The sequence below is a fragment of the Glandiceps talaboti genome, chromosome 13 (genome assembly GCF_964340395.1).
Source record: "Glandiceps talaboti chromosome 13, keGlaTala1.1, whole genome shotgun sequence".
Taxonomy (NCBI): Eukaryota; Metazoa; Hemichordata; class Enteropneusta; family Spengelidae; genus Glandiceps; species Glandiceps talaboti.
Genome location: NC_135561.1, coordinates 9,866,530 through 9,885,165, shown reverse-complemented (window position 1 = coordinate 9,885,165; position 18,636 = coordinate 9,866,530). Strand labels below are relative to the sequence as shown.

Sequence of the window (18,636 nt, the reverse complement as noted above, 5' to 3'; positions counted from 1 at the left end):
ATGAAATCAGAGATAATAGAAACTCAAATGATTGTTAGGTCAATTCTTGAACATTTCTGGTATAATTTGTTTACTATGTCCATTTATGTATGCATAAATGATGGCCCTTTGATATGCTGGAATATATCTCACAGCGGCTGATTAGTCATCTCTTATGATACTGCTACAGTGTTTTGGTCAATTACCGAGGATTAGAAAGTAGTTGAATGTATATTTAAAAGCCTCATTTATTGTTAACCAAAGACAGGTCAATCATCAAACTGAACCACACCAATTTTAGATACAGACAAAGCTAATTCATTAAACTCTTAAATAACTGTGTGTGACCACAAACTGCAGTGGTGAGAGGCCAATGAGCCAACTGCTAGGCTACAGACTACATATATACATGAATGAAATATTAATTTTGGATTGTGTTTTTGACTTGCAGCTAAACAACAATGCTAATGGGTATGTTGCCTATCAGGTAGGATTGGGATTACAGTATCTACACTCCAAAAAGATAATACACAGAGATTTGAAGCCTTCCAACATTCTGGTGAGTAGAGTATATATAAAAAGTATAATATACTTACTATCTCTCCCTATGTAATTCAATAGAAAGTGAGGGCATCACATCCGTGTAATATTTTCTGTATCACGCCCTGACACGCTTGTCATGCTCATCGATATCTGTTCGCTCAGTTTTCATTTTTCTGTTTTTTATAAATATCTTCAAGTTTATAATGTTTCACTATCAATTAACCTGGCAAATGTATTTTAAATTATGTTCCTTAACACAACATAGGGTACATGATAAAAGCCTTGCATGGGTTTGGTAGTATGACTCAAAGGCTCTCCCTAAAGTTGGGTACTTTTGCTGTACAATCTTAATTGTTGATTCTCCTTACCTACATAGCATCCATGACTCAGGTAATACATTTGTTATAAGAAATACAACCAAAATCATAAACCATGATACAAAACATCGCATGGCTCGACAAAAATCTCATTACCATTTTATCGTCTGGCTCGACAAACATCTTTACCAATATTGCTACACTTTCTCTGCTTGACCTACCATTTTCTTAGGAGACCATTACCAAATTTGTATGTCCCTAGTAGACCTAACATTGCCGCATTCCTTGACATCTTTGAGACAGTCAATTGACTAAAATGTAACAATTGTAATTCATTTCTTGTAAATGTAAGTGAGATTTTTGTCAAGCCAGGCGACGTTTTGTTTCTGGGTTTATGATTTTTGTTGTACTTATCCTTAGTACTTTTATTTGAAATTTTAGTGATATATTGAATAAAAAATGTAATTTAATTTAAAAGCTATGAAAATAAATAACCTTTTGATTTATTAATTTTTTATGTAGGTGGAGACAAAAACCAGAAGGACATTCATCTGTGACTTTGGGTTGGCAGAGCAGAGAGACACATTGGCTTCTACTTCAACATCATCAAGCTCAACTGACGGTCTTAAAGGTACCCTGACATACTCTGCAAAGGAGAGTTTGCAAGGAAGCAGAATGAAATTAAAATCATGTGTTGATGTCTACAGCTATGGTTGCATCTTGTATGAGATATATTCCAGAAAGATGATGTGGTTTGGTTTAGGAATTCAAGAAATTATGGTGAATATACTTGCAGGGAAGTATCCATCATTGGATGATATCTCTGATGATCAAGTTGTAGATGTTATAAATCTGATATTTGTTGATGCAAATAGTAGGCCAGGAATTGATGAGTTGGTACCAGATATCAAATGTTTGGTACATAGCCGTTATGCAGAGTGCATATAAGACAATGGGTCACCCCTCCCCCAACCAACCAACTTTCAAGTCAACCAGCTTTGACAACCATTCTGAACGAATTTGGGTTTCGTTTCTCAGTATATGTTATTGAGCATTTTATTGACAAAATTTGTTACAACATAGGCAGTGCCTGTTCAAATCTACACAATTTATATATGCCAGTTGCCAGAGGGGCTCTTTGGCAGGTGAACCTTGCAATCTGAGTTATACAATGTTTGCAGATTCCACCGCAGAAAGGTGGTCTAATAACACGTGACAGGTGCCACTCCAATATTAGAAGTATGTTCATAGTAGGACAAACTATGTAAGTTACCCTGTGTGTACTGAGAACTATAGTATTTTAGAGAAAGTTCTGTTTCATACAAAGTTGAATTTTTACTTTAAAATGGAATATTTTAATCTACACAAATTACTTAAGTCACCTTCCAGTACCCTTATCTTTTTATTATACCAAATATCTTCTATTTCACTCATTCAGTGTTCATTTAATATATTTTTCTTTAAAAATATCTCAAAGTTATCTGTGTCTGTATTACAAGTAAATGTAAAATATTCATTTTTAAAAGAAGCTTAACTTATTCTTAGGATTTATGTTACTCAGAGGTTGTTATCTATTTAATATTTTATAAAAATGATATATTGTAGCTATATATTTTTTTTTTCAATTTAATTTTTTTTATCAGAAATCATTATGGTGGTTGATCAGTTTATTGTGGATGGCTTCTTTTTAGACCTTTAAAAATATTCAATATTGTGTCTATGCAAAATGATTATTAATGTTATCAAGAATATGGTCAGTAGAATCATTCCTTTACAAACTAGAACAGTTTGTCCTATGTGATAATTGTTCACATATATTATTTTGTTTTAATTGCATTTAAAGTGATATTATATTACTAAATTAACCTTCCCAATGTAATTCGGTTCTTTTTATACTAAATCGTAGTGTTTAATCAATTTTACTGTAATCAAACAGCTTTAGCAAGTAAAGTAACATATTGTTGAAAAACAAACTTGTTGAAATCTTATTTGAACCCGAAAATGTGCTCAATTTGTCCACCAGTCCACATATCTGTTCTCTTAAACAGAGGAGTTGACATTATATTCAAATACCAATTAAGTTGTAATAAGATAACTTCCTATAATGTTGCCCCACTGCAGAAAGGGCTACAGAAATTACCCATATCCGTTTGTGTGTGTTTTCATGGATAGCCATATTTCAGATACCAAAAAACTCAGTTTCAACCAAACCTGGCACAATTGACAAAGACAATATGGTACATATGCATGTTACTTTGATAAGTATGACTGGTCAGTTGCCATATTATATCTGTAGGTAATAGTTAACAGTATTGCCCATAACACAAGGTACACAAAAGTTTAAACCCATTGACAAAAAAAAAATTAAATGTACGATGATCAAATATGTTCGTGCACTTCTTTATGCAGTTTCATTGCATGAAATAAATTAAAAACTAACAATGTCATCAGATGTCAATAGATTAAGGAATTAACGTTCACGTCAGCTCAAAAGAATTCTTGGAATACTTGGTTCTGAAGTGGTCACAAAAGAAGAAAACAAGTAGGAAATGATTTTTATCTTCAATCTCAGTTGAGTCATAGAGCAGGCGTAATCGTTAGCTTCTCTCAATATTATGTTTTATATCGCTCTCAGTGTGGAGGTAGCAACTGGCAGCTTTACACCTAGAGACGCAAGTCTTGAATATGCTTGCAGCTATGTTTACATAAGTATGCTTTCCAGTAATCAGACTCTGGTTGTTGACGATAACCTTTACTTTGAATTTAAAACAAGTAACTCAGTTATACTTTACACGCTCCAAATATGACCCAGAAACACTATTCAAAAGTTTGCACATATTTAAATATACAGGTAAGCCACTTATCTCTGATATGACCATGTCCAAGATGAAATAACAATTTTCTCAATAATTTCAGAAGTTTGTATCTCGAACCCTAGCACTATTCATGCACCAATACCAAATTGTTAAAGAAGTAATCTTGCAGCTTAGACACTGACCTTTGACCGGGAAAGAGTACTTTTGTGATTGTCTTTGAAATTATATACATAGGGACAAGATTCAAGTGCCTACACCTATAACATCATAGGTATACTTGCTGATACAGCACTACTTATATGCACAAACCTTGATATTCAAATTCATTCATATTCAAGTATCTAGACTGATATTATCGGAGAAAGGCTGTAACACGGATATGTTATCAGAATGATGAAACTTGTTGTTTCCTTTGATGTATGAGATGTTCACTATGGATTTTTCCAAAATTATATTGCATTTTAAGTTGATGTATTGTATGTAATGTATACATTGAGCATTATTGGTTTTTAAAATATCCATAGTCATTAAATGTCAAGGGTATTTTTACAGATGCAATATGTATTATTAAACATGTTAACAAAACTCTTCTGGTTTGTTGCATCGTTTCACAAGCCAGACGGACTATTCCATTGCCATAGTACAGCTCTGTTAACTGCCCCTCCTGTGTGAGGTCACATACTTGAAAAAGAATTTACCTGCTTTATATATGTTCAGAACCATGGGTACGTATTAGGAAATACAGTGTTTGTATATGGTTAATACTTAACAATACATTACTAATTTCATCAGATTGTTAGTGTGTGTTTGAGTCGCTTGCACAACGTGTAGGTACACTGAATGTAACATCGCAGTATTGCTACTTCATCGCCAACCTTTCCTGTGACATACAAGCAACTATATCATATATCAGGTATGGAATGAGGTACAATATAAGTTTTTTGAACTTCCAGGAAGATTATGCTCCAGATGGTTTTAATCAAAAATATGGAGAGCACAAAAAATGTACAGGTGTACTCAGGGTGTTAATTCTATTATTTCATGTTTTTGTCCCCAGCATGTTGCGACGAAAAGTCAGGGAGAAGTGGCATCTGCCTTATTCTACTTTCAGTGCATGTATATCGTTTATCAACGTAAACACAAATACTGCCTTCATTGAGACCTGCTTCACATGTCCTACGATCAGTGGATGTTAATGAAATACTTCACAGTTTGGTTTAACGTAAATGATTAATACATTTTCCGTAATGGCGTCACAACAGAAGCTTTGTTAATGTATACATGTCTAGAGTGTAGATGTTTTAATTAACTTTTTCTACAAGTTACAATACCAGCCAGTTAACCTGATCCAGTGCGTCGTTCTGGTACAAATCCCACTAACATTGTAACATTTTAATTGGCTAAATGAAAATCCTACTTACATTGCCACATGTATTGCTTGACTTGGTAAAACTCTAATTATAAACATTGCTGTAATTTTTCTCCTGTTTATATAAAGATATGTATGTACAACAGGTGCAAATGAATCCTTGAGGTGTTATTGTTATTAATAAACATGGTACATTGTTACACTGTATAAGATTTTGGCAGCTATTTGCTAAAATAGTGCAATCTAATGGAAAGAAATATAAGGTATTGATGTTTATGTCCAATATATTAAAGTGTAGAGTTACGATAGAAAAAGAGCTCTGTATCTTAAAAGAGGAAACGAAACAACAATAAGGTTGCATGCATTTCATTTTGGTGACGGACCTGAACAAAGTAAACGATTTTTCAGAATCTGCATGGTCCTGTATACTTTGTGATAAAGCACTGTGACATCTATTGAAGTTGTATGCCTCAATTCCCCTTGAGACTATGAGCTTTAAGGCGAAAGCGCAAGTGAAAAGAAATGATTAACCCACAATCCGTTGGTCCGCTTGGTGCAGTTTTATGACACACCGATTATGACTTTCAATTCAGTTAAAGGCAAAGGACAGAAGATCCTTCCGAATTTCTGTGGATGACTGACATAGTTATGACATGTCATGTTTAATGGTATTATATATTACTCTGGTTTTTATTTTCATCCGCGGATGGCCAGCCTTTGATATTGGTATAACCCGAACTTGTTTCTCATTGTAGAGACTTGTCTCTAGTACAGAGATAATCTCTTATGGGTCGTTGTTTTCTAACTTTCAATAGATCTTTGAGTATGATATTCTTACCTTATTCTTTTGATTAGGTTGAGCAACAAACACTCAAAGACTACATTAGAGATGGGGTGCTTTGGGAAACGTATCGCTGAAGCAGTATGTCTCTTTGGCATATTTCTAACAATGGATATTATGCTCACGTGCACCTCGGCAAACCATGGTTTGATAAGAAGTGAAGAGATATTCAAGTACTGTCGGTCGGTAACTTCACTGTACGATGGCACCGGATTTGACTGCTCGTCAATGCAGATGAACACAATACCAAGTTTTCTACCGTCAGCTATTGTAGAGTTAAACCTCGACACTAACGTCATTGGGAATCTTGGTCATGACCCTTTCATCCATGTACCCAACATCAAAAAACTCACCCTGTCAAATAACAAGATTACTACCATCTCTCCAGATAACTTTCTTAGTCTGCAGAGCATTCGAGAACTTAATTTATCTGCTAATGCACTGCACCACGTACCGTGTAATTCATTTGGCAGTATGACAGCAATGGAAATACTGGACTTGAGTAACCCTACAACTGGACCGCAACCTATAGGTAGCCTAAACATCAGCAATTGTGCATGGAATGGGTTGGAAAGGCTAAAATACCTAGACCTAAGTAACAATGGCCTAAGCAACAGGCACTTTATTTCCCCTGTATTCGGTGGCTTGGACAACTTAGAAAGCCTATACATAGGTTACAATGAATTCTCAAACATGACAGCAGGTATGTTCAAGTACCTGCAGAATTTAAGAATTCTTGATATATCTGGGAGTAAAGTAAAATATATTGATGACGAAGCATTTATTGGGTTACACAAACTAGTGAACCTTAGTATCAAAAGTAATGACTTGACTCATGTTTGGGCAACACCCCTCCAAAAACTCAAACATTTGCAGTCATTATCTCTTGGAGGTCCGATTCACTATATTGCATTGAACATAAGCGCATTTAACCTTCAATGTTTAGATATTTTTCTTGGTTCACCAGAATTATTTCGCTTGGAAGTTGTCACTGATGCACACCTGACTGCTCTACCTATAAACAAGCTCTCGGTACACTTCGTCGACCAGCGTGCAATCGATATCCCATCGTTCAATGTGTTCACCAGCGTACAATCCCTTAATCTCCGGTGTCTTGAAGTAGGATGCGACGTTGTCCAGTTTGTGAGATCTCTTTTAAAGCATTCTGCAGTACAATCCTTGGTTTTATTTGATGTTGAGTATATAAATTCAATTTGTATGGAAATGGAACATATTAATTTCTCAATCAACACCATCCAGACCATGTCAACATCAGCACTGATCTCTATGCAGTCAAGGGCATTCGCTATAACCGAAGATACATTTTCGTGTTTTCAAGACCTCAAAGTAATAAGAATGGACCATAGTTATATTGCTTCAATCAACAAGTTTGCTTTCCAGAAGCTTCGATACTTACAAAGATTATATGTTAGTGACAATTTGCTTGTAATTATCGAAGATTACACCTTCCAGAACCTAACACTGGTTGAATTGATTGATCTATCTCATAATAACATTCGATCCATTAACTCTAACACTTTCAATAGCACGGTAAGTTTAATTACACTTGACATGAGTTTTAACTCACTTCAAGAGATTCTAGCTTACTCATTTAGTTCTCTAGGTAAACTAGAAACACTATCTCTATCAAACAACAACATTAAGGTCCTATATAGCGCGGCCTTTGTTGGTCTCGGTAACCTGAAGTACTTATCCATGTATAACAACCAAATTTCGAAAATAGCAGACACTGCCTTTTCAGGATTGAATAACTTGTTAGAATTAAACTTAGAATATAATAGAATTCACGAGGTTTTCATGGCTTTTAAAGAACTCTCTAACTCATCAATAGAAACTCTTAACTTAGGGCAGAATCTTTTGGTATGCCACGATACAGATATAGATGTTTTTAATTCATATGATTCTTTATGCTCCATCGAATTTATTCGGACAGATTTCTTCACCAGGAAACCAGTTTTGTTTTCACATGTCCGTATACTAAAAATGGATGTCATAAGTACACTACCAATCGCATTTGTTTTACCGAAAGCAATACAGTTATATATTTACTCCTCCAGAATCAAACTTAACGATTACTCAAAGTATATATCGTCAGTAGAAGCTCCAAACATCCAAATTCTGGGACTTGGTGGAAACACTATCAACATTGAACTTGAAATTGTGTCATGTGAAGATTCCCCAAGTATGTTTTTCGAGAATTTCACAAATGTTGGAACCCTGGATATCTCATATTGTCGCATATCAGTTCTTTGTTCCAAATATTTTTCTAAGCTCAATCTGTTGGAATATTTGGATGTTTCTCACAACAACCTATCCTATATACCTAGCGATTTATTCCTAAATAGTTCAAAGTTGAAAGGGCTTGATTTGAGCTTCAATAATTTTCAATACATAGATCCTTACATATTTCACAATACTCCTACCCTGGAGGAGATATACCTTGAAGGTAACCCATTTTTGTGTAATAAGAATTTCCATGAATTGCAGAAGTTCATCGCAAAATACGTTAATATTTCCTTTGTGAGAGATAACACGTTGCCATGGCAAACGTATATTTGTGAGGCCCCTAGGTCAGTGGCTGGAAAGCCAGTTATGATGGTTGATTTTTCGGATCGAATTCAAATTAAGATTTATATCGCAGTAGGGGTTGCAACATTTGTCACTATCGTCCTGGCAAGTGTGGCGCGAGTCATCTATAAATTCAGATGGCCTCTACGCTATCGTTGGTTTTTGTACAAACTTCGACGCCGACAATACCAACCAATAGAACGTAATGTTACAGAATTACAATACGATGCGTATATTTCGTTTAACAAGAACGACCAAGATTGGGTGGATGAAGTCTTTTTGTCGACCTTGGAAGGCCCGGAATCTCGACACAAACTATGTGTATGTTACAGAGATTTTATTATCGGCAAATCACTTATTGCAAGTATTAGAGATGCAATGAGACAGAGCGGGAAAGTTTTGTTTGTAGTTTCGAAACATTTTCTAGCGAGTAAGTGGTGTAAATTCGAAGTACAGTTTGCCACACAGTTATTAATTGAAAACAAAGACACTGACTTTGTTTTATTCGTGTTGTTGGAAGACCTTCCGCGTAAAAAGGTCCCAGATTTCATCAAGTATTTACTAAATACAAACATCTATCTGTCGTGGCCCGGGGCGGAAGAAGACAAAGTTGACGAGCGTCGACAATTCTGGCAGAGGCTGGAAATATATTTGCATCAAAATGCAGAAGTGTAGGTTATAATTTAACATGATCGTTTGCGATATCTCAGCTTATAAAGATGTCAATATTTAGATCATAATCATAGATGAAAGCTGGGTGTTACTTTCATAAGATCAAAGATACAACGTGTATATATCTTTACCTATTTAGAATATACCACACGCCAGCCAAATTGAAGGCAAAACATATGGGAGTTTTTTACCCTGGTCGTTTCAAGTCATAACAAAGCGTGTCGACGTCATTCGTTCTGCGGGGCTCAAAACAAGTCAAATCGTTGAAAAACAATAATCATTACTATTTCATACATGCATTCATCTATCCATCCATCCATCCATCCATCCATGCATGCATGCATGCATGCATACATACGCACGCACGCACGCACACGCACGCACACACACACACACACATACATACATACATACATACATACATACATACATACATACATACATACATACACACATGACAGACGTACACACGCAGTCCCACCAATTGTCAGAAAACGAATACTGCATGTGATGTTGTTATTTTGGAGGGCAAGCACTTCAAATTATTATCGATAAATCATTTTATCCTACCAATGACCTATGACCAGAATACAGTGATATACGACCATTGATGACAATAACAACCACATCGAAGTCGTTACGTGTCTAACCATTCATACCAATCATCTTTCTACCTTGGTTCTTTTCTTTAACAAACATCTTAGATGATATTTCATTTCCTCGAAATCATGTGAATAATGATTTAGGTTAACCGTCATTTGACGTTTTCTACGTTAGTTTTTTCAGATATTTGTGTTTTTTGTTTAATTACGATGATTAAGCTATTGTTATTTCACAACTGTTGACATGGCAATTTTATATTTCAGCTGTACACTCCGGCTTTTCTTATACTTTAGACGTGGAAGTTTACTATAGTGTTGCTATATGTTTTACTTCTACAGTGTTCGCTACATTATATATTTTCAAGTGCTAAGCTCATAATAATGGTAAATTTTAGCTATATAGTTTTATTTCTACCATTGTTCGTTATATAGTTACTTTAAAGTACTGTAGTTGTGTTAGTTTAATACTTTAGCTATATTATTTACTTTTCACACCACAATTTGCATATAATATATGTTATCAGTTGTACATCAAATTTTATAAGTTTGTACGTATTTCTTTATAGTTTCCATTTCAGTCATTATCTTATCTAAGACTGTATCACTATGATTGTATTCCACAAGAAGAACACATTGGATATATTTTTTTAATTGACACAATCAGAAAAAGCGAGTCGAATTATTAGGTATTACTTTTGCTTCTATAGTTTGACCTAGTTCGTAACAAGTTATTCAAGTTTGTGGTTTGCAATTCACAGTTATTTTTATTAATTTTTTTAAAATAAAATACTTCGGCTATTTTGAATTATTCAATTCCAACCAATCACATCATTTTGCAGATGTCTGTTGTTTCTTCTTCTTTTTTTCATTTATGGTATTCATGTTTATGATCTTACCAGGTAATGTAAAGCGTTTGATAAGGTTCATTCTGATTGGCTAGAAAACAAAGGAAACAAGTACATCTATTGGCTGTATTGTTAATGAGTGATAAAGTATATGTATGTTATCCAATCAGTGGCAACCTTGTAATAGCTTCACATCGCCGCAATTTTAAAGATAATAAATGGTGTCTAAGAATACTAAATCACTGTTTCTATCTGATAGTTATAAGTTCTCGGCCAGTAACTGAAAATAATTGGACACTGTTTGGTAAAGCGCCATTATTTTCTCCGAGGCTGAGGAGTTGACAGCGTCAAGAATTCATCCCTCACTATAAATGATAAAATTTCAAACTCATTTCCAAGATGATTATGACGTATTCGGTGTTTCTAAAACACTAGACTAGAGTAATGACATCCACCTCCTTTGAACCCGCCTGTTAGTGTTAATATATCAGAAGGCGGCCAGATTTGTCTTCCACTGCACTGCGCATGAATATTACCTTGTTTACTCGTTTTACAATACAATAAGGTCATGACCTGAACTGAGTTCAAAGTGCATACGTACATCGACAATCACATGACGACTTAGCTGGTCATATACAACATAGTCATACACCATTTATTGCCACTATTGCCAGGTCAGGGTGTTTGTTGACATTGAAGACAGAACTTCTGGAGTCGAGGTGAGTATTTTCATAGAATATTTATCAGACATAAGCTATATACTATTTATGTCAAAATTAATTTATTAGTAGGGTTGGTATTGCATTGCTAATACTTAACATGTCAAACCGCCCTGACACTCCCAGCGTTCAGTTGAATGATATACATGTAGTATGTGCTAGACATATCTATAACTTAATAGACATAATGCATGTTTTATTCAACAATTCACAAAGGGTTTTATTCTTATCCAAAGGGTCCTATTCTTATCGACCGTTTTTAGAACGTGAAACTTACGAGTTGTTCGTCCATTCATCCACCTAGTGCTGCGAGGTAAAACCCCCTTTTGAACACGTACGTAGAGTAGGTGGGTAGGTATCATAGCATGTATGTATTTATGTATATATATATATATATATATATATATATATATATATATATATATATATATATATATAGAGAGAGAGAGAGAGAGAGAGAGAGAGTGTGTCTGATGATTGCAATATGCGTGAAACTCCGAGTTACACCCAAGAAAGAGTTCCAGTACTACCAAAACTATATATATATATATATATATATATATATATATATATATATATATATATATATATATATATATATATATATATATATATATATATACATGCATTTATGTATGTATGTATGTATGTATGTATGTATGTATGTATGTATGTATGTATGTATGTATGCATGTGTGTCTCTGTCTGCCTGTATGTATGTATGTATGTATGTATGTATGTATGTATGTATGTATGTCTGTCTGTATGTATGTATGTATGTATGTATGTATGTATGTATGTATGTATGTATGTATGTGTGTGTGTGTGTGTGTGTGTGTGTGTGTGTGTGTGTGTTACTTCAGGCAGAGAATAGTAACTGCACAACTAGACATGATATCATTGCTAGCACTAGTAATGCCAATAAATCTTTTCAGATTAGTTTAGTGTCAATTATGAGAAGTAACATATTCAGTATCCGAATAAACGAGGTTTCATTTCTGGGGATTATTTGTTCTGCAATAATTATACTGTTTACTGTCAGTTCATATAATTCGATGATTGTCAGATTTTCCCTTTATATAGGTATGGAGCAAAAAGTGTACACATTCGCAAAGTTGCATTCCTTCAAGAAGGCTGAAGAACATGTCACTGAACTTCTTAGAAGAGTGTTGGGTCAGACTGGTGTGATAATTGAGAATTTCACAACACCAAGTAAAGTGAAAGACGTGCACTTTGTAGCAATGACTGCTGTTGTGGTCATCGATGCAAGGCAAACTCGAACGCTAATAACTCCGGAACGAAGAGACCCAAACGTGGACCATTGGAATGAGCTTGACATGTTGACCTCAAAGGTCACAAAACCACCAGGTAACTTATTTATTGAACAATGTCAGGGCAGGGGCATGAGGCAACAATTCTGGTGAAACCCGAAAATGATAATGGTCTTTTAAAAAAAATGAAAAAGAAAGTATACGGATAGACATGGTGCAAAATCGATGCTTAGTGCGCTCGCGACAGCTGACGAGCTGCGCTGCTTGGCGTGCTCGAGCTCAAACGCATTCGTTGCTTAAACTTGCAGCATGTGCAATATACAGAGGGGTAGGACGCGGCATCGAATAAACCAATCAGGACGCTTCAAATCGAACATGTGACCCATGAATTTTCTCTCGAAGCTTGATACCACCTGCTGCCCTCTTGTGGTGAGATATATATTTCGCATGTTTCAGTACATTATGGCGTTTGCGGGACAGTAAAACAGATTGCCGAAACAGCATATTATATGAACTGAAGCTCCGAAACGGTGCGTCTTTGCGAGGGATATAAACAAAAACACAATTGATAATATCTTGGTTTAATGGATATTTGGTGCCGTAGAGTTGCGGTAGGCTCGAACACACAGTCGATTCCGGTCTATATTATTTTCATAAAAATACGTAAAAATAATCATAAAACATTAGTCGTCATATCTGTGTCTCTTCAAAATATACACTTTGAATGAAAGAGAAAACGTAACAACATATCTTTTGACTGAGTAAACAAATACTCGTAAGTTTGCCCGAATCAGAAAGAGTCCGTGAACGAGGGCGATGTGGTTTCACGCATACAACGAAAAAAAAGATGTCCTACCCCTCCTTTTTTTTAGCAAATGAGCAAATTCAGCAAATGTAGAGCTCGTGGAGGTTGAATTTTCAAATTCCAAGATTCGAATCATTAATCATTCGATCTCGCGACAAGACAGAGAAATAAATTCTACGACCGTTGGCGACCGTTGGGGGCGCTATTCAATCGGTACTCTCCGCAGCAGAGTCCCGTATATATTCTATTTGTATTCCAGTGCGATTCGACCGAGTTAAATATATGTATTTCTCTGTGTATTATAATTAGATATTAATTAGCGATTCGGGATACTGAAATAATGATAAACAAGAACTTGACGAAACTTGTCAGTATTGTTATAGACACCAAAATTGTTGCCTCATGCCCTTGATCTCAGGGTACTTACATTTTTTAACCGTTATTTTGTGATGCAATATCGTGTGTCTTTTTTGTGTTTAAGCTTTACCTTTTTTATCTGTCTCTCCAAATTCAATACAAAAGCCACTTACCTCAAGCGCACCATGTTACCTACCTACCCACCAACCCACAAAGGGACCTACCTATCTAATTACCCGCCCACATACCCACCAACCTACCGTCTACCTTACATACCCACCCATTCACTAACCCACCCACCTAAATACATACATACATACATACATACATACATACATACATACATACATACATACATACATACATACATACATACATACATCCATCCATCCTTCCATACATACATATACATACATACATACATACATACACACACACACACACACACACATACATACATACATACATACATACATACATACATACATACATACATACACACATTATCATACATACACACACACCTACATACCTACCTACCTACCTACCTACCCACCTACCTACCTACCTACCTACCTACATACATACATACATACATACATACATACATACATACATACATACATACATACATACATACATACATATACATACATACCCCTTTATATATAATACCCAGCGACCTAACTACCGACCTACCTGTTAACTTACATTTTAAAAGCAATTTTACATCAAAAAGGATTATCTTCTAGTTTAAATTTGTTTTCTTTTCAGGTTCAGTTTTGATAATCATTTATGGAGACGAAAAATCAGAAGACTTGGCAGAAGGTCTAATAACGAATAATTGGTTGACAATTTGGAAGTTTAATGACGTAAATGCATACTCTTGGGCTCAGCGTGGACTAATTTTGAGTATTTACAATAAATTCAACGAAACACAGGAGGAAAGGATTCGCGATTTTTTCGACATAGTTCCTCTTCTTCCCGAAAATAATCTACGTATGAATACACTGCTTCTTGGCTGCAAAGAAGGAAGGGCCGGCGTGTACGCCTGTATGAACAAACACCCTTTTCTGGAACTTAACAAGGAACAACAGGAGACCCTGCCTTATAATACAGTATACCGATATCGGGGCTTCAATGAACCACAGAAAAGAGCACCATCTATTTGTATCATTTATGACGACCACATCGGACCAGTGAAAATATGTGAGAATGACAACATTCTTGATGAATTCATTTCATCAGGAATTCTTGCAGGCCATAAGATAATTAATTACAAGTCGCGTTACTGGTGCAGTCCTTGCTGCTCGAAGGATACAGTTGAAGTACCATCTATTGATCGTGCTTTACTCATCGTGCACTGTAAGGTGTGTTTTCAACTGATTTGTGATGACAGAAACAGAATAGCAGATTATATAAGGACGGAATTAGGTAAGTATTTCATCACAATGATAATGAATTGATGGGAATAGAATGTAACCATTTAGTACACAGAGCTCTGAGTGAGGAAATATGTATATAAAGCATACCAATAGAGACAACATTTACTGACCTACCTACCTACCTACCCACCCTCATTCATTCATACATACATACATACATACATACATACATACATACATACATACATACACACACACACACACACATACATACATACATACATACATACATACATACACGCGAGCACGCACGCACACACACATGCATATATACATACATACAGACAGACAGACAGACAGACAGACAGACAGACAGACATGCACATACATACATACATACATACATACATACATACATACATACGTACGTACGTACGTACGTACGTACGTACGTACATACATACATACATACATACATACATACGCACGCACGCACGCACGCACGCACGCACGCACACACACACACACACACACACACACACACATACATACATACATACATACATACATACATACATACATACATACATACATACATACATACATACATGCATACATGCATACATACACAGTTCATTCCAATCCAATCCAAATAAGGTTACAAAATACTGTTCATTACAGTAATCATAAATACGCTTATATTAACAAAAAGCCGCCAGTATATGTAGTAACAGTTATTATCACATAATTGATTCACTGATTTTGTTTTAAAATGTGATAGTAGTAGGGAGCAATCATTCAGTTTAAAATTCCCGAATTGATATTATCAAATGAGTGGCGTCATGAACAATATAGTATACAGCAGCTTAAACCACTGTTTAATAAATTAAATGGCTGACATATATCCTGCAAGCATTGACAATTTATTGTCTCCTGTTTGAACGAGAGACACACAAATAAAACAGCATCGACTAATTAAGTGTAGGGGTGATCTGTATGATACGCCGTGATACGTATCAGCTCTAATTAGCTTTGGGTCATGACATGTGTCCAGATTTACTTTGGCTATAGTTTGATACCTTCTGACCTTTTCATCGTACCGGATACTAAAGTAGACACAATCGTACTGCATCTAGCATGGCGACAGACATATGTATTAACTTATGTACACAAAAACGTAGAAGAAGTTGCTGAAAGAACTGAAAGTCCTCCGGACGATGATGTCACTATATTGTATGGAAATCACCTGACAATTTGTGTGTGCCATCCCGTAAACTTTGGTACAAATTTGAAAATTAGGTCCGAAAAAATAACATAATACAAAATGTCCGTTCATTCAGTGTGAACTGTACATCTCCTAAAGTTATACAATATTAACCTTTTATCAATTCATTTACCTCTTGTCCGTGTGCAATATCAGGTCCCCCCCCCCCGGCTGAGGCCTAAAGAGATGGTTGTTTAGTTTAGTTACCCGACCACACCTAGTTGTTGACTGCTGACCCTAAGCATTTTCTTACCAATTCGAGAAAAATACAATAAGATCGCGACAAATCTGAAGTCTCGCGAGAAACCGTGGATTTGGAAACTGACATCAACTTAAAAAGATAGCATAAAACTATTCTATTTTAATCCTTTAATTTATATTGGCTGTACATCTGATGGGAAAAGACCAATTGCACAGATACCATATCATATGGAAAACAACGTAAAACAACATCATTACCTGAACTAGACACTGACATATGAAAAAAATGACTTAGAAAAAGAATTTAAAAATTAATTACTTTCAATTTTATTGACAGGAAAGAACAGCATAGATTTTCATGGTGATGTGTTACCTCTCCTATCCAATCAGGATGCATCAAGTGAGTCCGTCATCACAGCAAGTCAATTGGTTATCAACGACCTCAAGAAACTCTCCCATGAAAATCACCTTGAAGAAAAGGAAAGACGACTAACGAATGCCTCCTCAGAACGTGTCAGTATGATGTACACATACCATGCATTTCAAAGTCCACCTATCAGAAGCCACGCCCTCGTCGGTATAGACCAAGATAATGATCAATCATCCAGTGGCGAGTGTGTGAAAATCACTATAGCAACAGTACTCATAATACTACTTGTCTGTGGTGTTGCTGTAGTCTTGAGTTTGAAATTTTGGTTTAAATTGTTATAGCAGTTTAAGTTATTAAGCTAATTGCTAAAACTAAGCTATCAAATTATAAAATAGAAGTTCACAGATTTACAAATGATACCGATTTTTATACCCGCTACATCTCTTTTTATATGCATGCAATTACACATTTCTCTTCTTATAATAGAACTATATTCTTTTAAAAGAGTTGGTACTTGCAGAATTTGTTTACTCAGAAATATAGTTGATACCTTCAGGACAAAACTTTCAGACAACGTTCCAACTATTACATAACTACAAAGAATGACCTGCAACTAATATGTGTGTTTCATGTAAGATAGTTTTATCTTTGCAGTGAAGACTTACAATATTCAAGAACGCTTTTAGTGTTATTAACAAACTGTTGGATTGTGTACTATTGTATATATGAAAGTTGTGAACACAGACACAGACAGACAGACAGACAGACAGACAGACAGACAGACAGACAGACAGACAGACATGTCTATCAATTCAAGACAGACAGATCTCAATTATGAGATCAGAACGACAGACGGACGGTTATACAGTCAGACAGACAGACAGACAGACAGACAGACAGACAGACAGACAGACAGACAGACAGACAGATTTCACAATTATCATTTTTATGATATGTGCTTTTTCTTTAAAGCTTTAAGTTGTCGTGGCAGAATTTGATGACTTTGGATGTTACGAATTATTAACATTTAAAAGTAAAACACAAATTACCTTTTTTGTTCTATCAATTGTATGTGGCTGTAACAGGAAAAATACGACAACAACATACTCACGAATACCTTATTAAACTCATTAATGTTGGCATTTGTAGTTGTTCAACGTCGCATGGCACGTCGGAGTGTTTGAAATGTTTCTACACAAACCTTCAATTTCTTTAATATGGAAGGAATTCATATGTTGGGTGTATACAAAAACAAAGAAAAACATGAAATAAAACACAAAATCCACTCTTTAAACAATTTAGGCATAAAGAAACTTGAGTTCACTAGGCGTCTATAGTGACAATATATAAGAGTTAACGAACGTAAATAGACCTAAAAAAAAATAATTTATTTGGTTCCGGTTATCCGACCCCACCTAGCTTTTCACTGCCGACCCTGAACTTTATATTACGTATTCGAGAGTTAAATAATAAAATCTCAAAAAGTCTCACGAGAAATAGTGCATGTGGAAACTGTCATCAACTTAAAAAAAGACAAAATAAAACTGTTCTTCCCAATCCGCAATGGCTGTTTCTGATAAGAAGAAATAAACAACGCAGAGACCATTTGGAAAACCTTAGACTCTCATACAGAAAAAAATATATATATAATAAAATGAAATTTAAAAACATCTACCTACCCCACTTACTCT

At 35.3% G+C, this 18,636-nt stretch overlaps 2 protein-coding genes across 2 annotated transcripts; both read left to right on the top strand.

Moving 5' to 3' along the window:
• On the top strand, positions 1 to 1,787 carry LOC144444205 (serine/threonine-protein kinase nekl-2-like). The gene is made up of 3 exons (XM_078133622.1): positions 1 to 33; positions 431 to 538; positions 1,362 to 1,787. Exons 1-3 carry the CDS (start codon positions 1 to 3, stop codon positions 1,785 to 1,787), a joined length of 567 nt encoding a protein of 188 aa, XP_077989748.1.
• Positions 1,788 to 11,175: 9,388 nt separating this feature from the next.
• On the top strand, positions 11,176 to 18,045 carry LOC144444963 (uncharacterized). The gene is made up of 4 exons (XM_078134514.1): positions 11,176 to 11,292; positions 12,376 to 12,660; positions 14,500 to 15,159; positions 16,913 to 18,045. Exons 2-4 carry the CDS (start codon positions 12,378 to 12,380, stop codon positions 17,284 to 17,286), a joined length of 1,317 nt encoding a protein of 438 aa, XP_077990640.1. The 5' UTR covers positions 11,176 to 11,292; positions 12,376 to 12,377; the 3' UTR covers positions 17,287 to 18,045.
• Positions 18,046 to 18,636: the final 591 nt, after the last annotated feature.

Bases quoted from the DNA above. Each gene is read 5' to 3' on its own strand.
- LOC144444205 (XM_078133622.1), top strand. From the start codon at position 1: ATGAAATCAGAGATAATAGAAACTCAAATGATT. The intron at 34-430 runs GTTAGGTCAATT...TTTGACTTGCAG, and splicing joins TAATAGAAACTCAAATGATT to CTAAACAACAATGCTAATGG. The intron at 539-1,361 runs GTGAGTAGAGTA...TTTTTTATGTAG, and splicing joins TGAAGCCTTCCAACATTCTG to GTGGAGACAAAAACCAGAAG.
- LOC144444963 (XM_078134514.1), top strand. From the start codon at position 12,378: ATGGAGCAAAAAGTGTACACATTCGCAAAGTTGCATTCCTTCAAGAAG. The intron at 12,661-14,499 runs GTAACTTATTTA...TTTTCTTTTCAG, and splicing joins AAAGGTCACAAAACCACCAG to GTTCAGTTTTGATAATCATT. The intron at 15,160-16,912 runs GTAAGTATTTCA...TTTTATTGACAG, and splicing joins TTATATAAGGACGGAATTAG to GAAAGAACAGCATAGATTTT.